The 27,799-nt window shown below is 36.0% G+C and overlaps 1 protein-coding gene and 1 pseudogene across 1 annotated transcript; one reads left to right on the top strand and one right to left on the bottom strand.

Annotated features, from left to right (window-relative positions):
• The window catches only part of LOC113038976 (collagen alpha-1(XXVII) chain A-like), a 51,389-nt pseudogene extending 30,811 nt beyond the window's left edge, over positions 1–20,578 (top strand).
• A 5,105-nt stretch (positions 20,579–25,683) lies between these two features.
• LOC113038975 (60S ribosomal protein L28-like) lies at positions 25,684–27,799 on the bottom strand. Its single transcript, XM_026196800.1, has 5 exons — positions 27,646–27,799; positions 27,000–27,093; positions 26,228–26,351; positions 26,006–26,124; positions 25,684–25,818 (listed from the first exon to the last, which is right to left on the bottom strand). The coding sequence occupies exons 2-5, from the start codon at positions 27,081–27,083 to the stop codon at positions 25,729–25,731; spliced, it is 417 nt and encodes a 138-aa protein (XP_026052585.1). The 5' UTR covers positions 27,084–27,093; positions 27,646–27,799; the 3' UTR covers positions 25,684–25,728.

The following is a 27,799-nucleotide window of genomic DNA, read 5'->3' as shown; positions in this document are numbered from 1 at the left end:
GTTAATCTTGATTTTATTTTGTAGGGCGATGAGGGTCCTGTAGGACCACCGGGGCCAGTGGGACTTGAGGTGAGTTGTGAATCTGCGTATGAAAATCTCCCTGTTTTTGCTGGTTGTTTATTATTATTATTATATTTTTGTTTATAGTAAGGTTTTTTTATTTGCAGTTTTGAAAACGTAAATCGTAAATGTGTAATTTTGATTTTGTTTCAGGCGCTTTAAAGTTGCACTGATGATGGTGTTGCATTTTGATCATTTTAGACTGTTTTGAAATATATAAAAAAAACAATACAATATAAATTTTGTAAAATGTATTTCAAAAAAAATTTTGGGGGGGGGTTATTTTCTTTTAAATTAATGGTTGAAATTTTTATTTCATTTTATTTTATTTCTATTCATATGTAATTTTTTATGTAAAGCATTACCTCTAGCATTGCTCTATAAATAAAAATATAATAATTTAGATAGCACACTGAGATCACGTGACGTCTCATTACACACAGGTTTCATTCTCTTTATGCAAAACGATATTTATTTTTCTCTTTCTGGCGCAGTCTATTCTGTCGTCATCATTTTTCTTATAACAAATTGTTTGCAATTTTGAATTTTGTGAATTGGATATGTGTGGTTTAGATTTATTTAGAGGCCAGTTGCCTTGATTATGGTATTGCATTAATTAATTAATTTAAAGCTGTATTGCAAATATACATCTCTGGGTGAACTGACCTCAGAACCTATCCAAAAATATATTATGCAAAATCTATATATTTAAATGATTTGTGGTTGAAAAATGACCAAGAGTCCATTGGCATTTCCATATTCTGTGAGAGCTCAGCAAAATGTACATTCACCCAATTGACCACAAGGTGGCGCTATAGTGGATTTCAATTCCGAATAGCTTTAATCATGTTTAATATATCAATATATCAATAAATCCAACATCGTAAAGCAGGACGCTCAGAGTCCGCTGCGAACAGCCTCTGTATTACATAACATTCCCGCTCTGGTCTCTGTTTTCCTCTTTTCCCTTCTCTGTCGTTCCACTTTTTCTTGTTTAACTGAACTCAGTGCTTCTCTGGCACAAACTCAGAACATTTCTGGATGTTCTCCATCATTCTGTCCTCAGACAGGTATCTGTTTTCCTCATCTCTCTGTGTGTCTCTGTTGTGCGGTCAGTAATTAGATATGTCTTGGTGAGACTTTCAGTATGTTCTCTGACCGCAGCTCTTCTGCATTAGTATGCATACTCATGAATAGCTCCAACATAATCAAACAATCAAACATGTGCCATATTTAATGGGTGAATCTCGTAAAGAAATCTCATATTTCAACAAAAACAAAAAGAAAAATCACATGCTAATAGTACCACTTTTGAGTGGCTTAACTAATGCATATTAAATTTGCATGACTGCAAGTCAAAAAATTCATTCTAGAACATCATCTTGAAATAAATTGAACATAGTGAAATTCAGTTAAATAATGTATTACAGTATATATTATATTTTTCTGTGTAGCAATAAATAATATTAGAAAATAAGTAATATAATGTATTATAACTGTGGTTACAGTTAATAATGAGATCATACAATATATTATAATGTCTATTCCAATGCATAATTCATGCATTATATAAAGGCTTTAAGTAAAATCAGTTTCTTACTTTTTATTGTATTTATTTTTATTGTATTTATTTTTTGTAAAACACATTTTAAATTTACTTCTCAGTATGGAATAAGCTATATAAATTAAGAAACAAAAATAGTATAGATGCATTATATTTGCATTATAACTGTTGTTATGAGATGAAGCAATGCATGGTAAGTTGCATTATAAGGCATAATTATTGCATAAAGAATATATGAAATGCAATATATATAAAGGCTTCAAGTAGTAATTGAATTTTTTTATAAATATTATTTAGCATTTTGTAAAGCATTTTTAAATACCACTGTATAAAATGTGTTATATGTATAAAAAATAAAAAACATTTTTAAAAAAAAATCAAGATTTTATATCAAATTATGTTCTTAGGCTTCATTTTTTTAAACCCCATGAAAGTGTGTTTATATGTACAGCCTGGTCTCTCATCATTATTTGTCTCCTAAGTAATGTTCTCTTCTCTGTCTGTGTTGTTTTTCCAGGGTCTGATGGGCAGTCAGGGTTTCCCTGGGGCTGCTGGACCTGAAGGGGTCAAAGTGAGAACATGAGAAGAATATAAACACACACAAATCTCGTCCACACATGCGGTCACTCAAACTCTCTCTGATGTCTTTCAGGGCGAGCAGGGTGTGACAGGAAACGCCGGACCCATGGGTGAGAGGGTGAGTGCACAGACTGAGTTATGGCCTTTAAACACACTTTGACCCTCACACTGATGATGTTGTGTTTGTAGGGTCTCGTTGGCTTCATCGGTCCTGCAGGGGAGACTGGACTCGCTGGAGAGAAGGTAAGACACACCTGAGAGCAGCAAATCAGCGTAGTAGAATGATTTCTGAAGGGTCATGTGACACTGGAGACTGGAGGAATGATGCTGAAAATACAGTTGCGCATCACAGGATTACATTACATTTGAACATATATTCAAACAGAAACCTGACATTTTAAATTGTATTAATATTTGACAGTCTTATTGTTTTTACTGTATCTGTGAATAAATAAATGCAGCCGTGGTGAGAAGAGACTTCTTTCGAAAATATAAAAAAAAAAAAACACACATTTAAGCCTTTGTGAAAATGTTCTGTTTTGTGGTTTACTAAGGGTGATCGTGGAGAGATGGGATTGCCTGGCCCTCCAGGAGAGAAAGGATCCACGGTACGGCACACATACACACAAATACCACACATCAATTCTTAATATGCGCTTCCTCCCTCATTCTCGTTGTCTCCAATTATGAATGTTGTTTAAAACAGGAAGAACTGTTCATCCTACAGTAGTTACCTGGCCCACTTCTTTCCAGTCATCAGCTCATGTGTGCTTTGCACATGTCTAGAATATTAATTTCAATTGTGGCTGCAATATGGGTAACAAACATACAAAACATACCACAATATTACCATAAAATAGACTGTGGAAAAGTACAGTAATACCATGTTGTTTTCTTGACATACTGTATGAATATGATAGCAGCCATTAAATGCCTAATATTACCTAATTAGGTGATGCTGAGTGCAAAAGTCATGTAATTAATTTCTTTAACGAGTATGTTTGACTTGTGTGGGCTTTGTATTAGCTTTAATGCATAAAAATTAGACATAAAATAATACCTTCAAAATCATTCATACATGTACAAATCAGCTGAGAATTTAATAAATAGTTATAAAATACTCAGATTCAGACAGGAATAATGTGTTGTTTGTCGCAGTTTTTCTGCTGATTAGGGGAGAATACAAGACTTCTTCACTTTATAAATGTGATGATAACCGTATGGAATCTATGATGTGCTTGAGCAAAACAGAGGCAATGGAATCAGCAGCCCAAAATTATTATGAAACCATTTGTGGATTTCATTCAGTGGAAATGATGCAGGGTGGTGTAATCATGACATACTATAGAAGATATCTCTTTGTAATATAGTATTTATTTTAGAGGTTTGCAGAAAGCCTATCCCAGCTGAACACCTCTGGTGTGACTTTAAATCTAGACCTTGAGCCAAAAAACAATGACTTGTACATACTGTATGTTTTGTACGGTGTGTGTTCGTGTTTTACATGTTTCCCATCACTTACAGGGGCACCCAGGAACCCCAGGAGAGAGCGGCCCACCAGGACCACCAGGCAGTCCAGTAAGTCAACAGCAGATACTTCAGATAGTTTGGATGTTAAAAGCAAGCTGATGGCAATACACAGACATCATCTGCTGTCGTTACATCACTGTACTGTCCGTCAGCTGTCAGACACCTCTGTGTAATCTTCTGTGCTTGTAGTTTGGACGGACAAAACAAACAGATACCGAACAGACAGTAGCAGTGAGAGAGACAGGAGCCAGTCTGCCTGACAGAAATCCTGAAAAGAAATATAAGTCTGCATAATTAATGGTCTTTTATTTTTATAGGGCCCGTCGGGATCACGTGGACCCATCGGCTTGAGAGGACCTAAAGGCAGAAGGGTAAGTCATCAGGGCATCATGAGTGGAACTCAGTTTTTTGGTTTTCTCTACAGTAAAACAGGCCAGGGACTAAACCAGTGGCTTTATGATTATAAACCACCAAACCCAACATTTCTGTTATAGTTACTTTAATGGGTAGGTTAGTTGGTTTGTTAATTAGAAAACTGGTAGCCTAGTTATTTGATCAATATATTTTTAATTATTAATTTAGTTTTAGTGATTTAGATTCGTAGTCAGTTAGTTAAAGTTGGTTAGTTAAACTGATAGGTTAGTCATCTGTTAAACTGATTAGCAGGTTAAATTGTCCAATAGATAGATTCTTAGTAATTTAACTTGTAGAAACTAGTTAGACCAGTTAAACTGGTAGACTAGTTAGTAATCCAATAAATGTGTTCTTTCAGTTAAACTTAACTAGGCTAGTTAAGTTATCTGTTAGTAAATTCTTTATTAGTTGGTTAAGATGATAGGCTGGTTAGTCATCCAACTGATATATTCATAGTTAATCTGGCTGACAATTTAAATAATTTAATAGATCAATTTTTTATTTGGTAGTTTAGTTAAACTGGTAGACAAGTTAGTCAATAAATATATTTTTAGCTGTTTAAACATTAACAGGTTTTTTTAATTACCCTAGTTATTTAACTAGCTTTTATCTGATAGATCGACTGTTTGTTTGTTTGTTAGTTAGTTAGTTAGTTAGTTAGTTAGTTAGTTAGTTGAACTGATTAGGTTAGTTGTGCGATAGATAGAGAGATAAATAGATAGATGACTAATTAGTTAAACTGATTGACTAGTTAACTTGTCAGATAGATAGATTCTTAGTTATTTAGTTACTGGTAGACTAATTAGTCATCCAATAAATAGATTATTTGTTAGTGAAACTTAACTTCTTTTAAAGTTAGTTGCTTAAACTAGTTAGTCATCCAATAGATATTTTCTGAGTTAGATTGGCTGACAAGTTAAATAATCTGACTGATAAATTCTTAGTTAGTAGTTAAGTTAGGGGCCATTCACATATCGCGCCTAAAAACGCGTGGAAAACGCTAGGCGCGCCGCTTTTTTCCTTCTTTCCAAAGCGCTCGGGCAGTTACGCTCCTGAGGTGTCTGCCTTTGCTAAGCAACCATGACGTGCTCTCTCCATGAAGACGCGGAAATTTCGCGCGAAAGACGCGATATGTGAACGGCCCCTTAAACTGGCAGACTGTAGTCATCCATAAATAGTTTCTTAGTTAAACTTCACTAGGCTAGGTTAGTTTAACATATAGTTTCTTAGTTAAACTGGCAGGCATGTTAGTCTTTTGATAGATTCTTTGTTATTTAGTTACTATGATAATCTAATTATTTGTCCGATAGTTATTTAGAATTACTTAATTAGTTATTTTAATTGGTAGACTAGTTAATGCCTAGTTAATAGATAGACATACAGACAGATAGACAGATAGATAGATAGATAGATAGATAGATAGATAGATAGATAGATAGATAGATAGATAGATAGATAGATAGATATACTATAAGTAATTTTGGTATTAATCTTTATGAATGTGTGTCTGTGTGTTCACTGTCAGCTATCAATCACAGAAACACCCGAGACTGTGTTAGCTCACACACACTTGAAAACACACACGGTTAATAACCAGCAGAATCAACATGAATAACTGGAGAGAAGACTGAGCAGAGGGATGCAATGGAGAGTTGAGTGTCTCTGTGCCGCGGTCTGGTCTTAGTTAGAGCCCCTTACTGAGTCCGTAAATCAAGTTGTTGTCCTGATGATTTATTAATTCAATGGTGGGGATTTAACCCCGTTTTTTTGCTTCCTGCCTTCATCACTGAGAAGTTGAACAGGCCAAAACAGAGTAGCGTGTATGTGATATGCTGACAATTACTTAAGACTACTTAAGATCATTGTCTTTATTTAAAACAGAAATACTTCATACAGGCAAAGGTGAAACTGTAACTAATTCATCAATGGTAGAAAAAAGCATTATTTATTATACATGCATTGTTGTTAATGTTTTTTGTTGTTATCCCCCTTCTTACATTTTAGTGATATTTCTATTTTTTTAGATATTTGACCAAAATCCCAACTCTTTTATTTAAAAGAAATTCCCATAGACGTACTGAAGAAGGAACTTAAGACTTGCTGAACATTAGGCCATGATTCTGACCTATTTTCTGTATATTTAAGGTTCAGAGTTCTCTGTTTAATGTCCTCATTTCTTCTCAAGTTCAGTATGGTATCAGCACCTCAGAAAGACATTCACAAACGTTCATGTGTCGATGTATGTCTGTATTTGAAGCATACAGAAGAAGATCAGATTTACTCTGGTTAGATAACAACACAAGGGACTTGCACAATGACGTCGTTTGCGGCACTAATAGGTGCTGAGAAGTAATGAGCCACTTTATTTTCTGTGGTTTATGGATGTGTAACAAGATGTCCGGAACATTAATAACAGTAGTAACCCATATGATGTTTTCCAGCATATTTTACTGAGTACCTTCAGACAAAGAGAGTGTGTGCCAGCTGGCAGAGCCTGTGTGATGATATTGTTTCTTCAGTCTGATGTTTTTTGGCCGGACGCACATGCCATAAGTTACTGTAATTATCAGCGTGCACATGCATTCTTCGAGAGGGAGCGAATGTGTGTCTGGTCTCTTGATGAAGTCCTTGTGTTCAGATGTCTTCAGATTTTATAGGAGAGCCAAACCGCTGTTTGTGATGGTGAAGATGATTCGCTTGTTAAGGATTGTGTAGCATAAATGTGAGATTTTGATGTGCATCCAGACAAAGACAGATGGAACACAGTTCTGTGCCATGCTTAGACCCTCAAGAGCCTCATTGACCTACATGCACAACCCCAAAAAACCCAACATATCCCACACATCTAAAGCCTACAGTGTAGCGCCCCCTAGCGTTTGAAGATATACTTGTGGATTTAAAGTATGTGCGTTCTGCTGCACTGCTCATATTTTTGCAGTTCAGGCCAGGAGAGGGACAAACATGCTGTTTGGGATGTCATAAGAAGGATTAACTCATGGATATTATTGAGACTATGCTCAAATATATTAATGTTTTTTTATTAAATAGTCATGTAAGTATTCATGATTCAGTGAGTATTTTCTATAGTAGTTTTTATTTTAAAGTGCAAACTTTTTACATGTTATTTATACATAAACACATAGGGTCTCATTCATGAAACATTCGTAAATATACAAGTAAATATCTGAGTGATTTGCGCGTAAAGAGAACTTCCCGAAAACTCTTCTCCTGATTCACAAAAACTTCGTAAACGTCAGATGTGATAGTGAAATGTGTGTGTGTGTTAATGAATTCCAATCAGTCGTAAATGGGACGCGCGTGCACGCTCACTCTCACTCTCAATTACCATAAATCCCGCCTATTAAATCCGACTGACAACTATATGTGAGCATCATATTATGACACCAAACGAAGGATTTCAACATGTCTTCTCAAAAGCGACTGAAAAAGAAATATTTCTCATCTGCAGAAATTGAAGTTTTATTATCAGAAGTTCATTCAAAATGCCACATTTTATTTTCAAGCGTACTAGTGGCGTATCAGGTCCTAAAAAAGGAAGTTTGGCAGCATATTACAGATCCTATTACTGGCTCTCATAATAAAAGTTAAAAGAAAAACCGTATGTAATTAATATATATATTTTTTTTTTCAAAATGCTGTGTAAATATGTACCCGATTAAGGTTAATTAAAATGCAGCCGTATTAATGAGCAAAACATTCAGAAGTTAAACGCACTATTTACGCGTGGCTGGGAGCAGGTGTAGATTTCTTTCGTACCAACTAACATTTGGAAAATACGAACGTTTTAATGAATCCGAAAATTTACGCCAAAACCACTTTACACGCGATTTACACAAAAATTCGTTCTGCTCGTGTTTCATGAATGAGACCCATAAAGTGTTATTTTTATAAAACAGATAGTTCCGGTCCTTGATTCTGATTGGCTAAGCCACGTTCGAAGCTGTTTTAAATTACTCTACAAACATACACTTTGTTTACATTTGTGTGTTGCTCGGCAACCACTTTGTTGCAACCACAACTGTTTTTTGAGGAACTACATTGTTTGGCGCAAGAATACTGTTTTTATTCATATCATTACACTTTATTTGCTCCGTTTTATTTTGTGAAATCTTACTACGTATAAAGAATAACAGTTTTATAAAATCAATAAGCCCTGTGAAGCCATGGTTTATGCCCCTTAGTTGTTATAAATTCACTGTAAACCACGGCTTCACGGGCCTTAAAGCTTTATTACTTGTCGATTCTTTGTAATTATTTATAAAATGTGCAAGAAATTGTTTCTAAACCAGTTTTTGTTCGGTGTATTAAGACATCTCAGCCTGTTATTTAATGTGCTGATTTGCACCTCTGTTTTAGGGTCCTAGAGGTCCGGACGGTATGCCAGGAGAACTCGGCGCCGAAGGCAAAAAGGTGAAGGCCGCTGTCCTCCAGAGCTCACCTAGTGACCAAAGATAAATCCCGTGCACATTTGAACATAACTTTCATTAATGTCTCCTCACAGGGTCCTGATGGTCCTCCTGGAAAAATCGGTTTCCCAGGACAAGTGGTAAGATTCCCGTTTTTACATTGTGTTTCTGATTGTGTTTCTACAGTAACTGCTGCCATGTCTCCAGTCTTTTCCATGGCAACAGTTTCTACATCTGTCCAATCTCTTTGCAGGGCAAGATCGGGGAGCCTGGGGAGGCGGGGCCAAAGGGATTTCCGGTTAGTTTCTCTACTGAAATTTCTTTACTGTATTTTTCTCTATTATACTGCATATTTTTAGGGCTGCCCTGAAAAATGTAATATATTAATGTAATAATAATTCATATTATTTGTAGAGAACATTTCATTAATACAATTCAAGTCACGGGTAAATTTTTTTTTTATATATATTTAAATGTTATATTATTTTCTTTTTCAAATGTTAATTTATTATTATTAATGATTTGTTATTATATTAATCATTGATTTATTTATTTGTTGCATCATTTAATTATTTCTATCAAATATTGGACTTCTGTAGGGCATTCAAGGGCCATCCGGGGCTACAGGAGACAAAGGCATCGCAGGGGAGCCAGTGAGTGATGCTTTATTTATTCACAGAAACACATTTCCCAGTGTTTTTTTATGTAAACTGAGAGCTGGAAATCTGCTTTGTGTCCTCTGGGTATTGAGCAACTCTAGAAGATGAGTTTTGATTGTCTCGTTCAGCCCTGAAATATATAGAATAATCGACTTCTAATGAGAATTAGGTTCATGAGCCTTTCTTGGCATTCTGTTGTCTTTTGTAGTTTGTTAAATGTTTGTGATTATGTAGCTGTACAATGTAAATAAGATCTGCAGTATTTCTTCCAGTCTTTGAGACTGTACATACACATCTGCTTCACAGTTTGACTATTTGGCTTCAGATAATGGGAGAATGTAATGTTGAAATGTGTGTGTGTGTGTGTGTGTTTGTATTACTAATAAATGATTTGTTTGTTTTGGGACCAGGGACCTCCAGGGCCCCCAGGAACACTCGGGCCTCCCGGAAATCCAGGGCCAAAGGTAATACACACATACACAAACACACAACTTCTGTCTGTTTTGGTTCCTTTGATTGTAAATGATACTGAGATTAAAATGATTACCGTTTAATCCTGTTTGCACACTCTGTCATACTTTATAACTGATTAATAAATGTAATTTTAGCTCATTAATCCATCTGTTTTGGCAACAAAAAAACATGGAAATAGAAAAAATGTATGCTCTCTCTTTTTCCCAGGGCCCTGCGGGAAAAGTTGGCGATCCCGGACTTCCAGGAGAACCTGGAGAAAAGGTGGGATAAATTGTGGGCTCTTTAAACACTATTTATATAAAAATAACATTTTATTAACATTATAAATGTCATCAGTGTCACTTTGAATCAGTTTAATGCATCCTTTCTGAATAAAAGTATTAATTTCCTAAACTTTTGAATGGTAGCACGTCAGGGTTTTCACAAAAATATGAAGGAGTCAAAACTGTTTTCAACATTGACAATAAAAACAACTGTTTTTTGAGCGGCAAATCAGCGTGAGAATGATTTCTGAAGGATCATGGGAAAATTCAGCATTACATCACATGAATAAACTAAATTTTTTAATATATTCACATTGAAAATACTCATTTGAAACTGTAATGATATTTCACAGTATTACTGTTTACAGTAATTTCCTGTATCTTGATCAAAAGCCTTGACGAGCAGAAGAAAAACTAATTTAATTATTCCACATTTTCTACTAGTAGTTTGTATATTATATTATATTATATTGTATATATTATACGTTTATTTGGGCAACCTTGAATTTGTGTTTTATCGAATTAATTGTCTATTTTATGTTTATTGAACTAAATAGAAAAGAACAAATAAAGGTCATGAATTTTAGAAGCAGCTTTGAAAAAGTTCCATACAACGCTTTAAAAGAAATTGAAAATAACAGCCCATATAACATTTAGTTAGACTTCTGGAGATTGCTAATCAACAATTTCCTCCTTTTTCTGCCCATTTGTTGGGGAAAAATAGCTACTTTTTAAGAGCTCTGGGTCCTATTTTGTATCCTATTCACGAAAAGAGCCTGAAATTATTGTTTACCCATTTCCCATAATCTTCTTGCTCGAGGTGCTATTATGCTGCACTAAATAACTGTTGCTAAATCTGCTTTTGGTTGGCAGTTCAAGGCCCCAGTGAGGTTCTGTAATGAGTAGCACAGCGCATGTGTCGCAATCGCAGTCTGAAGAGGAACCATATGACTATATTTGCATTGTTAAAGTTAGATAATGTCCGCCTGCGCTTGGCAGACGCAGATGTGCTGTCACACGTCATTGGTCATAATTCCTGTTTGGCTGACTGGACTTGTGTAATTAAATAAAAGGAACATGAACTTGCTAGAAAGAATAAAACTGCCTGTGTGTCCGGACTCTTATTTTGTCTTTTCATCATTTTTGCAGGGGTCACTGGGGGCTGTGGGGAACGCTGGGGCAGCAGGACTGATCGGAACGAGGGTGTGTGTTTAATGCATCTGTGAAACATGGATTTGATGTATATGAATGCACAAAAACATAATTTTGTTTGTTTGCTACAGGGAGAACCGGGTTTAGAAGGAGAGGCTGGCCCGGCTGGCCCTGATGGTGCCAAGGTAATCAAATATTCACATCTCTTCAAAAATACAATATTTAAACCACAAAAAAATGTAGAACAAAAAAATGTGTTTTTTGAACAGGGTGAGAAGGGTGACATGGGCGGAGAGGGCGAGCAGGGTGTCAGAGGTGACCCGGGAATCAAGGGAAAAGAAGGGCCGATGGGCGACCCTGGGCTTACTGGCGTCAGAGTGAGTGATGCAGATGTGAACATCACACTCATACTTTACTTTATACATCAAAACACATCCTGCGAACAGGGCTTTCAGCTAGTAAATGAAACAACAGTATACTACCCAAAAAGTAAAACCCAAAAGATTAGGCAATCTTAAAATATACATATGAATAAAGATTCAATATTTACAAATTATATATATATGTTTAAATCTGCCAGGTAACCTTTGTAACAGTGGTCGGTTAATGCCTTTGGATTATGATCAGTAAAAATATATAATTTTTTTGCATATTACAAATTACATTTATCACTAAAAACATTTTTTTTTTTTTTTTGAAAACTAAATTGACACAAATCTCAACAAGTATGTCTAAAAATGACTTACAGAACCCTGGCCCTTCAGAAAAGTTATTGCATGGGGAAAAAACTATTTTAGTATTATTTATAATATTATTGATTAATATAGATTATTTAGAATTATATTTTCTATTTTAACTTGTTTATTTAATATTTATATTTAAATTTTTAATTGTGATTTTATCTTAAGTTTTATTAATTTAATTCAATTTTGTATTAATTTATTACATACTTTCGTTTTAATAATTCAAGTTACCTCAACTTAGTTTCCAAGACAAGATTTAAATTAAATTTTCTAGTTTTCTAAGTACATTTTTTTACACTATATTATATTATATTATATGACAAAACCAGTTTTAAGTCGCTGGGGTATATTTGTAGCAGTAGCTTAAAAAAACATTGTATGTGTCAAAATTATTGATTTTTTATTTTTGTCAAAAATCATTAGCATATTAAGTAAAGATCATGTTCCATAAAGATATTTTGTAAATTTCCTACTGTAAATATTTCAAAACTTAATTTTTGATTAGTAATATGCATTGCTAAGAACTTCATTTGGACAACTTTGTATATGATTTTGTATTTAGATTTTTTTGCTCCCTCAGATTCCAGATTTCCAAATAGTTGTAGTTCGGCCAAATATTGTATTTTATTGTATTAATATTTCACATATTATATTTTACTTTAGCTTTATTTCAGGTAAAAAACTATTTTAATAGTTTTAGTTATTTTAAAAATAACAGATACAGTTTTGTTTTGCTAATTGATGGTGGGGTTGTTTTCGTTGCTTTCCCTCATTTGTGCATGTGTGTTTAAGGGTCCTGAAGGAAAGCCTGGTAAAAATGGTGAGAGAGGGAAGCCAGGGTTTAAGGTAAGACATTCCAGTTCAACATAACATTTTGTTTGGTTGAAGTTATGCAATTATCTTTAATCTATTAAGCACAGTATTGACTGTACTTTCACATTGCCTGCAGGGTGCCAAAGGTAATATCGGCCACCTGGGAGAGACTGGAACCATGGGAAAGATCGGACCAATCGGAACCACCGGACCAAAGGGCTCTCGAGGAACCATCGGACATGTGGTAAACAGATGCATCAGTTCTCTGCTTTTAACCTGCACAAGAAACGTGTCTACCTCTCCTTCTCTGTCATCTTTGAGCTATGAATTTAGCTAAAAAGCACAGTAAATTTGACATTGACTTTAACTTTCCCACTGTGTCCCAGGGTGCTCCCGGGCGTATGGGGATGCAGGGAGATCCGGGAATATCAGGATACGAGGTGAGTACTCGCATCAGTGCTCTGATTTATCAACTCAAGTCCGCTAGTGCTTAAAAGCTCTTTCTTTCTCTCAGGGTCACAAGGGACCTCAAGGTCCAATAGGATCCCCGGGACCAAAGGGTGAAAAGGTAAAATATATTATATAAATTTTGACATATGTGACCTGCACAATAACGTCACCCATCATGGTTGAATCTATGCTAGACGTGGACCTGAATACATAAAGCTTAGGTTTAAACTACATTGTTATTACCTGAAAGTGCTTTTAAAACACAATGTCAAATGAATATTAAAATGAAACGGCATCATAATATTATCATATAATATATTACCATATATAATTAGGCACACTAATATGAACTGCCTTGAATCAGTTTTCTGTGATCATCTGATGTTTCACATTATGCAATGTTTTAGGGTGAACAGGGGGATGATGGGAAGGTGGAGGGTCCTACTGGTCCTCCAGGACTCCGGGTGAGTCTCTTTTATTATCCTGTTTATATCTGTCTGGGATTTCCTCTAATTTCATTAGCGATATTTGCAGCTTGATGCATGTGTTTGTGTATTTTCAGGGTCCAGTTGGAAAGCGAGGAGACAGGGGCGAACCGGGAGATCCAGGATACACGGTGAGATAAGAAAGACCAGTATTGTCTAACTTCATATGAAGTGCATTAGCTAAGCTGCTTGTGCACTGTCAGCGCACACCATCATGTGACCGTTTCCTATAATAGATTGTTTAAAGGCAGTCTTTTATGGTAATTGGCTAAACATAAAAAATATGTTATAGATCACATGAAGATACTATTTCAAGACAGTATCTGACTAAAATTACCACCAGCAAAAATATGGTTTGAGTGAAGATGTATGTGTTTTAATAGATAAATGATAGAACTTTGGATAGCGACTATATACAATATTATTAGCAATCCTTGTTAAGGAAAGCATCAATAATATTAAAAACATTGCTTATACTTTATACAGATGGTGAGATTTTCATGATCAAGCACCACTCTTCAGATTTTCTCCACAAAAAATATATTTAAATTTTTTTTTTTAATAAAAAAAGAAAATATGAATAAATAAATTGTTATTAATTTATAGATTTTCTTAAGTAACCTTTTATATGTAGTTTGATTTACATTGTTAATCTTTTTTCTTTTTTGTTTGACAATTATTCTTTCAGTTCTTGAATCATTTTGATAATTTAGTGTCATTGCAATAATATTATACTTTTTATTACATTAGTATATAAACTTAAAATAAAATGAGAAATGTCATAAACGGTAAATATATATATATATATATATATATATATATATATATATATATATATATATATAAATATATATATATAATTTTTGTTGTTGTATTTTAAAGTCTATTTTATTTCTCATGATGAAAATGTTTGAATGGTTTTATCTCTGTTTTGTATATGCAGGGTCAGCAAGGTGTTGATGGTTTTCGAGGCAAACCTGGTGCTCCTGGTCTACCTGTGCGTATAATATGATATCAGATCTTAATTACAGACATGCCTGCTCTCAAATATGCACAGAAGAAGAAATTTTTTTTTATTTTTGTAATGCATTTTTAGGGTGATCCTGGTCCACGTGGAATACAAGGCCCTAAAGGATCCAAAGGAGAACAGGTAATGCTATGATTGCAGCTCATGTGTGTGTTAGCATGTGTGCATATCTTCTACTGGATTTCAGATTTCATTACTTATGTTTTGGAATGGCAGACTTAAACAACATGTGGTAGAAATCAGAGTCTTGTCACATACTTCAGCAATAAGGGCTAGATGTGTGTGTACAGTACGTTCGTGCTGTATGTGATTACTTCTATGCCTGTGGTTTTCGTCTTGGCATTGCTCGTTTTTCTCACATGCTTTGTTACTCTCTATCACTTCCTCTCTGCCTCAAAGGGTCAGAAGGGTAAACAGGGTCACCAGGGAGAGCGTGGCAGCAGAGGCACACCGGTAAGAACACACAGCTCTTTTGTTTTATTAGGGTGAATCTCACTAAGAAATAAGGGTTAATTATCATTGGTGTAAAGTTCCCATCAGCAAACAGACACAGTTCAAATGATAAAAGCATCTGCCAAATATAAAAGCATAAAAGTAAATAACAATACTACATGAAAATGTAATTAAAATCAGCACTAGAAAGGATTTCTTCCTTAATCACTTTCTAAATGGACAGTTTTCTCTGTATTTTCTCTTATCAGGGTGTTGTGGGGTTGCATGGCCCGAAAGGCACAGTGGGTCGAGAAGGACAGGAGGGCGTTCCTGGCACAGACGGGATCCCAGGAAAAGATGGAAGCAGAGGAATACCAGTAAGAATTCCAGACCGGATCTTTGATTCCTGACCTGATCTCTGTCTTCAGGTCTATTAGTTACATCCTTCTCTTTGTTTCAGGGCGATCAGGGAGATGATGGTGAGTTTGGTTTGCCTGGTAAACCCGGAGCACCTGGAAAAGTTGGCGTCATCGGTTTACCAGGTCCACAGGGATCATTTGGTGCAAAGGTCAGAGAATAACATTTCACCACCGTTATCACTTATTTATGCGTTTGTTTTGTTTATTCACATCCTAGGAAAAATACAAAAATAATTACATGAAAGAATAAAAGTTGATTGATTGATTGATTTATCGTTAGCATCCTAGACAAAATGCTAATTATAATATTATTATTTCTCTTATTGATGTATTGTATTTGTTATATTTGTGCATGAATAGGGTGAGAGGGGTCTTCCTGGTCATCCTGGCCCTTCAGGAAAGAGAGGTTTTAAGGGAGGAATGGGTCTTCCTGGATCGCAGGGAGCCCGGGGTCCTAAGGGCCGACCTGTGAGTACTACACCCAGACAAAAATACTCCAGAAATACTGTTATTATCCCTACGAACTCCCCAACCGACTGTATCCTGTTTACAAAAGAACCCAGAGTTCATCTTGGAAGGAAATATTAATACTAATCTTTGATTTAGGGTGACATCGGGGAACCCGGCTTTCCAGGGATGCTGGGAATGTTTGGACCGAAGGTGAGTTTTATCACCCAGTGCCAGGTATCCCATTTAAACCATTATTCATGGTTAAAAACAGAAATGTGATCGTCTGTGTGCGTCTGCCCAAGAGAAACAAACAGAGATGAGATTTATCCGTTCTGAAAGAGGTCCTTCCTTTGGGAAGCATGTTTTTATCCACACGCTCGAAGAGCATCATAATTCACGCTCACACCGAGGTGTATTTTTGTCAAGGAGCAGGACTTTCTCCGAAAGCCGCAGCCGTGAGCTCATAAAACAGGACAAGCGCAGTGTGGTTGCGGCGTCCTAATTCATTCAGACTCATTCATGCCTCTGGTTTAACTAGATGAACTAGAGTTATGGAAAAAAAAGAGACCACCAGTGGTCCTGACAGTGATAAACAGACATGTGTTTAATACTGTCGGTCGCCACTGAATGTTCCACTCCATAAATCCTCTAGTGCTGCTCATAACACACACACACACACCAGCATTAATGTTGGGTTAGGCACAACTGTGTGTTTGTTTATGTGGGCTTGATGTTTGGCTTGTTTAATTTAGGGGCCTCCTGGAGACTTTGGACTGAAGGGCATTCAGGGGCCTAAAGGGCCACAGGGCAGCATGGTGAGCATGTACACATCTGTCTGTCTGTCTGTCTGTCTGTCATAACATCTCTTTTTGTTGTAATATTTCCATGTTGGTTTCAGGGTAGAGGGGGTTTGGCTGGACCTGTTGGTGTGATCGGCCCTATCGGCAGTCCGGTGAGTATACATCACTTTACACACAACTGTAGTGAGCAGTGTGTGTGTTGACCTCTGCTGACCTCTGCTCTCACACTGCTGTCTCTCTGTAGGGCCCGAGAGGAGACACTGGCAACAAAGGAGAGATGGTGAGACATGATTCATTCTTTCTCTTCAGATCTTGATATCACAGTATATCTTACAGGTTTCTCATAAACACATTCTTTTTTTTCACACAGGGTGTTCAGGGACCTCGAGTGAGTCTTTACAATGACACACACAGCATTTCCCATCATCTGCTGCTTGTGTTTATTTTAAGAACGCTTGTCTGTTTGTAACTTGTTTATTTGTGTGTTTTTCAGGGTGCTCCTGGACCACGTGGACCTCCTGGACCTCCGGTAAAACACACACTTCTTTCTTTTAATAGACTCTCTCAGAACAGAAACACACTTGAGCTTACTTGAGCTTTTTAGGACCTAGCATATATGTCCAATGATTCGTATCTAAGCTTAATGACAGCAGAATAACCCAGAAACTGTTCCATTTTTATAATGTTAAAAACCCATTTTAAATGTATATTGTTTTACATGGTCCCCAACAAGACGTTTTGTCAGATTCTACTCAGTTGTAGGAACAATTTTGTCCCCAAACTGAAGTAACCCCATACACACCTATCTCTACTGTTTTAAATAATATCAGTATTATTCATGATGCTTGTGATTGATTGTTTTACTATTCGGTTCTCTACAGGGTCCACTAGGAATCCCATTGGCATTGGTAAGCTTTTTCAATAACATTATTTCTTTGTTTATTTTAAATGATATATTTTTTTGGTTTATTTTGTATTGATTCACTTTATTTTGTTCATTTATTCACACATTCAGTGTTATATTCTGTGTATCTGCGTTATGAAGTTTGCTCATGTGCATGTATGTTGTAGAGACAAGATTTTGGACTTGGATTGGCCCAGCCAGTTTTTATGGAGACACACACACAGAAAGTAGAGGTGAGATCATTCACAAACACACACACACACACACGCACACAAAGGACATAGCCTGTTTATTAAAAATAATTCACTATGATTTTTGATGTTCTATTGGCCATTTATCTACTTAACAAACATATGTTCTAAGAACATTTTTGCTAATGTTTCTATTAATTTATGATAATGTTATTTCTAAATGTTCTCTGAACATGCATTTTTTTAAATGTTTTAAAAATGTTTCTTTTCAGGGCAGTTATGCATACACTAAGGGAACATTCAATTTAAAAAAAAAAAAAATCAAACATGAAGGCAATGTTACTTTTGAATGTTCTCCAAACATTCTAAAACAAGTAGTTTCAGAAGTTTCATTTCATTTCAGAAATAAAACATTCTAATGCTAATGTTTTGAGAACACATCTGAACAAACATTCTGTTTAGATTACTAGAAGAATGTGAATTGTTCGTACCTTTGAAAGAACCTTGGCAGGATGTTAAAGTCCAGTTGTACCGTTGACTGTGTTTTTAACGCTGTCTTGCTGCTCCCTCAGGCTCGGGGGCTGATGGACATGCCCATGTTGGATCAGGCTCCAGAGATCCTGCGGACTCTCCATTACCTGAGCTCTCTGGTCCACAGCCTGAAGAACCCGCTGGGCACACGAGATCATCCCGTTCGACTCTGCAAGGACCTGCACGGCTGCCGGGACACGCTCAACGATGGTGCGTGTGTTGCACCTGAAAATAGTTTCATTGTAGAGCTAAATACCACATATAGAATCTGTAGATAGTTGTAATAATTAAGCATTTATCATTTTCATATTCATAATATATTTGTGTTGTTATTTTCAGGCACTTATTGGATCGACCCAAACCTAGGCTGCTCCTCAGACTCTATAGAAGTGACGTGCAGTTTCACCGGTGGCGGACGTACCTGCCTCAGGCCCATCACCACAGCCAAGGTCCGCAACATTCAGATGTTACATCATTGCTTTTTGATTTGATAAATGCATGTCCTTGTATCTTGAAAGGATTTGTTTACAAAAGCAGTTCATAATAATGCTTTTTCATTGTCTGGTTGCAGCTGGAGTTCAGTGTCGGACGTGTCCAGATGAACTTCCTGCATCTGCTGAGCGCCGGAGCGGAGCAACGAATCACTATCCACTGCTTGAACGTGACAATCTGGAGCCACGCCCCCTCCGAGCCACCGTCCCAGAATGCAGTTCAATTCCAGGCGTGGACCGGAGAGACGTTGGAGCCGGATGTGTTAACAGACACCTGCTGGGTGAGCGTTCCCTTCAAGAAGCTATCAGCCACCTGACAACCATCCAAAGCACCTTAGTAACCTTCACTTAATAACAGCCACATAAATTTTAGCATTATGTGCAAAGAAAATTAAATTTCAAGTTTATTTCCAATAACGAAAACAATTGTTTTTATTGTTTTAATTGTAGTTAACAATAACACATGAATTTAGTCACAAATTAATTTCCTGTAGTCACTTTTGTATGCATGTCTTCACTGATTAGGTGTTTTGTATTTTATAGCAACTAAATGGTCGCTGGCAACACACTGACTTCCTGTTCCGGGTGTCGGACCCTGCCTTACTTCCTGTCGTACGCATAGGCAACCTACCAAAGACAACGGCCTCATCTCGCTTTCACCTAGAAGTCGGACCTGTGTGCTTCCTGTAGTGTGTGGGAGATTATGAGTGTGTGTGTGCTCATCAAACACACAGGCCCCGCCTACGTCCCGCCCCATTCGACATTCAGCCACTGATTGGACTGCAGAAACAGAAAGAGGTGGTATGGGCGGGGCTTTGGGGGATTTAGCACTAGAGACTCCTACATTCTAAAGGAAATCCCGCCCCTACCAGCCATGGATGTCCAATCAGATTTGACTCCTCTAGAAAACAAGCCAATCATCTCACAGGGATGAACACTCAGGACATCCGGGCCGGAGAAACTGCCAAGCCCTCTGGCTCTGTCTTTCTCTCTCCTTTTCTGTCTGTTTCAGCCTATTTCTTTGGTGCTTGCTCTCTTTCAAATTATTATTAATAATAATAATAATAATATTAATTATAATTATAAGTTATTATAATACTTGTGCTTTTCAGCAGAATCAGCAGTATATTGAAGAGATGAAATAAGATCATTGGGAGGTATTATATGTACATATACATTTATTGTTTATCGGATCTTTTATATGGTAATTTTATCACATGTAAAAAAAAAAATGCTAAAGTGCAATAGGAAAACGAAGAAAAAATAATTGATTATTGATTATATATTAAGTGTGTGTCTCATTAAGGAAGGTTTTTCAGGGGTGTTGTCATTCAAACGTGTCATTTTAACACTCCATCAGACAGGGAAGTGTGTGTGTGTGTGTGTTTGTGTAAATGAGTTTGGGTGTGACTGTGAGTGTGTGTGTGTGTGTATGTGTGTGTGTTTATGTGACGGATCAATAAACATATGAAGGTGCATGTTTCTAGCAAACGTATAGACACACCTGTGCATATCAACATACATGGCCCTTGTTTTTAAAACAGCCTGTCACTTTAAGGGGGCGTGTCTCAATCAAATGGGTGTGTCTTGTTCAAAGGGTTTATGAGGGTGCATCCCTCTTGAAAGCACATCTGGGTCATATTTCACCTGAAAAGAGAAGGAAAGCACAAATTTGCATGGTGACATTTTTGTGAAACAAATTCACCCCCCCCCCCCCTCCAAAAAAAATTCTTTTTCATATTTTTATAGTTACTATTATAATTTGAATTATTTTGTTTAAAGATTATTACAGTAATACAGAACTTTGTCATTGCTGAAATATTACAGAATAACAGTAATAAGTATTTCAGGCAATAATGTGGGTGTCATGGAAATATCACAATGCAAAAAAGTGGACCTCAAAGGCAATCTTTTGACTATGCAAAATATATGTTTTATTATTTATTTTTATTTTTTTTGTCATTTTTTTCAACAATAGAGAAAAGATAACAGTATAGTAACAGACTTTTCTTTCAAGCCTGGAATCTGAATTGCAAATAAAAAGTCACATTTAGCCATTTAGCATTTTTTATCCATAATTTTTTTTTTTACTCTCAAGCACGAAATATCACAGAGGTTTATGTATTTCTTTTGATTTTGGGGTAAAATATGACTTAAGTCTTGTTATGGACAGGTTTTTGTGAGATTCACCCATTAAAGGTTTATCTTGCTAACTGGTGCTAATTTGAAGCTGTTGTGAAGATTCTTTTGTCTAGTGCCCATGTTGTTCTGAATTATGTTTTTTTTGTGTACTCTAAAGGTTCTCTCAGAAACACAAGCCAAAATCCATGTTTAATTCAGATGCGATGAGCGTTTTTGCAGCACATCTGTGCATGTTGAATGCACGACGCGATAGGCTTGTGTGCTTTGCTTTCCTCTGTGGTACAGACGTGAGGTACTTTCACCTCACTAGCACAATCGAATGCCTTTTGTAAGGGAAAACATTTCTGTAGCTGGAATTGTCATCAGAAAGTCCATCATCATGTGCAAATAATGATCGTAATCTCAATACAACCGAAATATTGGGTTCCCTACAAAAAGGACGCTAGTGATGTTCTGTTCGATCTTTTTGTTTCTTTATTCTTCATGATCGTATGTATAATTCTGCAGGCTTTGATGTATACAGTCAGTCCCTTTTGCTAATTTAATGTTATTTAAATTTTACAAACGCGCTTTTAACCAAATTATCTGTTGTGACAGAGTTTCTCTCCAGGTAACTTAATTATCCGTATGCCAACTGCTCTTACGGTTGATAGATTTATTTTATGTGTAAATTTGGGGTTCCAGAGAAGACATTATATTGCTTTTTTCAATCTGTTTTTATTTTTCTATCCTGTTTATTTTTGTCTATAATATTAATAATAATAATAATAATCTAAAGTCGTACTGTACCAGGACTGTGTTCTATATTATTTCTGAAGTTTAAAACATGTGAAGGTTCAGTGTCAGAAGGTGATTACCTCAATGCTCTGCCATTTCTGTTTGTGAAAATTCAACTCTTAAATTCAAGGCTCGGTAATCTCATCTCTGTCGGCTTCATCGCAATCAGTTTCTTCTCTCAACACGTCCTCAGTTTTCCTCATTGTTGGTACTTGGTTAAATATGTGGACTCTGAATTGGAATTAATGCTTACATACCCAATAAAAATCTTCTTACACCAAATTCTTCGTTTGGTGCCGTTGATTGATTAGTACAAAACAGCAGACTTCAATCAGGTTTGACGCCATATTGAATCTAACGCGTATGAAAACGAGGCTGATGTAAAGATGGGATATATCATCATTTGTCTTTTCGAGGAACACCGTGTGTAAAGGTCCTAGATCAAGTAATTTCCACAATTCATAACTTTCAAAAATTTCTATTGAGTTTTGTGTTTAATGAACGTTTATTAACCTGAAAGACGTTAGTCATGTGATCAATCCATATGGTGTTAAACACCAGTCAAAATCATTGAACGCTGTAGCCTACTTGAGTCCCTCACAGCCTCATATCCATTCATGTCAAAATTTACCAAAATATATAGCTACAAATGTTTTTACTGATCAGATAATTGTGCCTAATAATATAAAATAGTATAGTCCTATTATGAATCAGTGGACACTATTTTTAACGTTAGAACGGGTGCATTTTCACAAGGCTTCTGTCCATTATTATCTGCTTCCTGTAATTTTTTAGCTGTATAAAATACCTTGTTATCTTGCTTAAAACTGAAAATTGGTATATCTTATATTGTTTTAATGCATTGGCATAATTGTAAACACAGAAGTTCAAATCGTTTTACCTCTACAGCACTTTATTATTGTAGTATTTGACTTGCACATTCAAATAAAACAGCATAAATCATGAACTGCAAATGTGGATAAATCAAATAGGCCTAGTAATAAATTAGAACATACATTTTTAAAAATCTAAGATTTTCCATGATGTTAACTATAAAATTCCCAGGATAACATACCAAGAAAAAAATACACAATTTCATACCACAAGTACACTATTTATTTGTCCATTTATTAAAATCATGTAACATTATCAAACGGTTTATTTCAGTGATTGCTTGTTGAGTTTAATACAAATGATCGCTTCACTTCAACCAGGTGTGTTGCAACAGCAGCAATTTGAATAAAAAAAATAGCTGCATTAAAAAACTCTTTTGACCTTGTTCTACATACAAAGATTAATAGTATTTAACCTGAAGACGGGTTTACCTGCTTTACTGGCACATATTAGTACATACTCCAAAAAATAAAAAAATTACCTGTACAAATATAAGCTTATAAGTACATTACATTTTCAAGTTTGTTATTTGGCAAGAATTTAGAATGTTCAGGGTGAAAAAAAACACATGCACTGGCCTTAAACTTTGACCTGATAAACTACTCTGTAGTCTGTATTATCCTTTACCAAGATTTACAATCAGTGTTGATCGAACTGGATTTAGATGTACCTGCTCTGGATGATGTCAAATAGTTGAATAAACTCACACTGTAGTTCTACTCTTCACAAAAGAATGTGTGCAAGAACTAAAAAAGTGATCAGTACAAAGGAGACGTGTCCTGAGGTGGAGTGGGCGGAGCCATGGAGGTGGTGTCCACAGAGAGCATGTTCCAACAGCAGGTGAGTCTCAGGTGTGATACCTACAACACGTTTCAATCCATTACTACTCAATTGACAGTTTTATGTAAAACTAAAAACTTTTTGGATAACTGAATTAGAGGCAACTAACTGAAATAAGTACTAAAACTAAAATCAAAATAATATATATATATATATAAATAATCACTCTGACTTTAAATGCTTATGATGTCTTTTCTATTACACCTATATCCAAAACAGATATTTTATTACATAATATTTTGTCATAGAATAAATTACAATTGCTTTAAAAAAATTATCTGCTACTACAACTGAAACAGCAGAACCTTGATCTAAAAAAATAAGAAGCCTCTTACCACGGCTGCATTTATTTGAACAAAAATACAGTAAAAACTACATACAACTCTATATAAATATTACAATTCTGTAAAAGGTTTTCTATTTAAATATATTTTAAAATGAAATTTTAAAGGCTATTCTTTCTGATCAAAGCTGAATTTTTAGTCTCATTCCTCCAGTCTTCAGTCAGTGTCACATGATTCTTCTGAAATAATTCCAATATGCTTATTTGCAACTCATTTCCGATAATTATCAACATTAAAAACTGTTGTGCTGCTTTATATTTCAGGATTCTTCGATAAATATAAAGTTCTATTATATTATATAAAGTTATATTATATAAATATAAAGTTCTATAAAAGTATTAATTTGAAATAGAAATTATTTGTAACATTTAACAAGTAAATGTCTTTAATGTCATTTTCACATCAGTTTAAGGATCCTTGCTTGTTAAAAGTATCCTATTTAAAACATTCAATCAAAAAACCTTAGTGACCTCAAACTTTTAAACAGTAGTCAGTGTCTGTGATCTGTCAATCATTGATATGGTAACCACACATTCACAAAAAAACAAAAACAAATTATCTTTATGGAACATTGATAATTTTGACCCATAAAATGTATTGTTGGCTATTGGTACAAACTTCCACGTTGTTTTGAAACTCACTGTGCTGTGACCATTCCTCCCAGTGATGATGAAGTTCCTCATCGTGTTCATGAGTGTGAGCTGGAGTAAAACACATCACACAACTTTTTAATAAGTGAAAGTTGGCATTAATCTGCCTTTAACTTGAAGATGACAGACAGAATCCAAGATGTTCAAGGTTCAGAGCAGATCACACCACTGCTGTGCTGTAACAGAAGCTGGCGCAGCTCTCTGGTCAGGATCTCCAGCTGGTCGTGGAAGTGGATCTTATCCTTGATCAGAGCGTGGATGGTGTCCTGCAGCTCAAACGCTGGACAGCACACAACAACAACAACACACTGCTGCGAGTGACACATCCTGAACATACACCTGACATCAGAACTGTAGGATGAAGACACACTCATCTGAGAGGGATGTGCTCTGCTTTATCCTGATCAATCCAATCATTAGGTGAACTCATGAATTAGAGCATGGTCATAGATTCTACTGATGCAACCGGATCAACTCCACACCTGCACTGCAGTGTCACCACACTATATACACCATAGAAAATGTGCTATACATATTTTATATTCCAAACAAATGAGATTTGAGAGCTGCAGCAGAGGGGAAGATTTTATGTTAATTACACTATCAATAATATATTGTGCAAGTTTTAAGGAGCCAGGTTTAGAATAACATTAAAGGGAACAAAGCACGTTCCGTTCGAGGTGAATTCAGCTTTCTGCTGATTAGCTTACAGACTTTAAGACCTCAATGGCTAAAACAAGAGCACCAGCAGGAACTGCAGGATGCATTTACATCTACTTTTTACATATAAATTTGGTTAGGCAAGATTCTTACACCCTCATGTAAAGAAAAAAAACCTAAGTGAAAAGTCCCTCTGCAATGCACAGAAGAAAAACTTTTACATAAAACATCATGTTCAATGGGCACAATACTTTAGCTTGACTCAAGCATGCCATTAAATCTAGATGTATGACAAACACCTCAATCCATTAAACATTTAACTGCATTCAGTTCAGAGTTTAGATAAAACGCATAACCAAGAAAAATTTAGCCAACTTTAAGAAAATCCAAATTTGATGTATGTCAAGTAACAGTTAAAAAAAAAAAAAAGTATATTGTACAGGTACATTTCAGGTTCAATACATTGCATGTGTGTGTGTGTGTGTGGACTGATACAAATGAGACCTGGAAATAAAGAAACTTTGAACAGAAGCGCTTTATTAAGCTTTATTATTTGCAAATAATTATGAACTCTTGGGAGCCCTGGTGCGCTTCTTTCGCACAACCACAGGCTTCTGACTCCTCAGGATGGCGCTTACGCGTCTCAGAGCAGCCTGGAAGACAGAGAGAGCAGAACTCAACTATAACTCCATAGTTGATTTTAAGGAAACAGCATGCTTTCACTTTGAAGCCTTCAACCTCTTGTTTAGAAGTATTTCCTACAAGCAAAATGTGTTCTACTACAAATAACAAAATATAAAATGTATGTTTAAAAGAGGCTTTTGGGCTGTGTGAACTCACCATGCGCAGGTCCTTCCTGTATTTATTTTTGCGGATGATGTTCCTCACGCTGGCGAGAGTTGTGCGAGAGTTCTTGTTGATGGTGATCTTCTCGTAGGAGGTGGCAGGTTTACACTGACCTGAAACAAGCACGCTTTTAAAATCTAAATTCCTGCAGACATTTAAAAACAGATTCAGAGCAGACATTTAGATTAATCCCTGAACCTGTAAGTGCACACTCACCTGAACGTTTCTTCAAGATGACGACCACACCTTTGCCATCAGCGGCCGGCTCGATGCCAACGGTCTTGCGGTGAATGAGACCATTGAAGCGGAAAGCATTCCTGGCCTTCAGATTATTTGGCTCCTGAAAGACAGGAAGAATATCTGAGGTCAGAAAGCAGCGGTTATTTTATATGCAGCAAAACAAAAACATGCACTATTTTCAGTCAAATTATTAATACAGAGGAATAACTACAGCAATTCTCCAGAGGAATCAGAAATTTGTTCTGACAGTCACAAATAACAGTTAAAAGCACACTGAAATTAGATAAATAACTGCATAGTTTGAATAACATCACGACTATTTTTACCAAGGTTATTTCAGTGCAAACTAAATGTCCCTTGAAATAAGTTCATGAAATTACACAGATCTGAAGAAACAGTAGACAGGTCATGACATCCATTTGATACTGGAAACAAAGGCATACGTCAGGCAAATAAATCATGCTTATGCACTTATATTCAAAAGTGTCAGTTTTCCTATTCCTTCATCCAGTTCATTACAGTAACACAGCAGCTGATGAACAGCACTTTTACAACTAGAAAGTAATTCTGAATTTCTGAGCTTAATCAAAGCCTGCATTCTTTCTTTTGAACCTGTATTTCTGCATGCACCACTAAGAAATACATAACACCAGCTAACTGATAATAAGAATTAAACACAACCAATCCAATAACCCAGTAAAGCCCTGTCTCAGCAGCGTCCTCAGTCTAGCTGAATGGAGTGACTCACGGTGCTGTAGGTCTGCTTGTTCCTCTTGATTAGGAAACTGGAGGTGTTCCTGATGACCATCCACTGCAGGTGAGGTGATGCCATGATGACGGTCCTGAATGCATGAAACAAAGCAACAATTATCATATATACAGACAGACCATATTCAATTACAGTTTAACATCAAATGCACATCCATGAACTGCACTTTAATATATTTCAGAAGTATTAATAAACTTTTTTTCTATATTACTCTACTAGTTTTTGTTCTCCGTTGTATTTTTAATTTACGTTTCCATTAATCTCATTATACATAACATATAACGTTACAGACGAATAGTGCCAGTAATCATGTCTAATCGCCAACCCGAAGAACCTCATATACCATATAAACCTACTTATTAAAATAAGTAAAGCATAGACTGTGAGAGAATCCAAACTTTATTTCATCTTAACTAGCGGTGTGCTGACCAGTCACTCACTGAAGGCCTCGCTAAGCACAACTTTTTCTTTTAGAAAAATATCCTTTTTATGGCCACTACACTAAATGCTATAGTTCATACGCAGCTTATAACATATTCGACATAAATATATAGTCTAATGCTGAAATGTGCGTTATAAACCTTTTAATCGACCGTTAAAAAGAAACACAAGACGACCACGCTACCTTTTCAGCAGAGGAAGAGCGAGGGAAAGGAAGGAGTTCCAGTTCCGGTGGAGCTTTCGTATTTCCTTACGCCTCTGTGAGGATTAGTCAACTAGTCATTCACCTTCTGTTTCAGACTGTGTAAAATTACCAAAATATGCTTAAGATGTCTTCT

The sequence above is a fragment of the Carassius auratus genome, chromosome 21 (genome assembly GCF_003368295.1).
Source record: "Carassius auratus strain Wakin chromosome 21, ASM336829v1, whole genome shotgun sequence".
NCBI classification, from domain to species: Eukaryota; Metazoa; Chordata; class Actinopteri; order Cypriniformes; family Cyprinidae; genus Carassius; species Carassius auratus.
The sequence above is the reverse complement of the archived record's forward strand: the minus strand, read 5'-3'. Positions and strand labels throughout refer to the sequence as shown.

Bases quoted from the DNA above. Each gene is read 5' to 3' on its own strand.
- LOC113038975 (XM_026196800.1), bottom strand. From the start codon at position 27,083: ATGGCATCACCTCACCTGCAGTGGATGGTCATCAGGAACACCTCCAGT. The intron at 26,125-26,227 runs GTGAGTGTGCAC...TGCTTGTTTCAG, and splicing joins CATCTTGAAGAAACGTTCAG to GTCAGTGTAAACCTGCCACC. The intron at 25,819-26,005 runs GTGAGTTCACAC...TCTGTCTTCCAG, and splicing joins ACAGGAAGGACCTGCGCATG to GCTGCTCTGAGACGCGTAAG.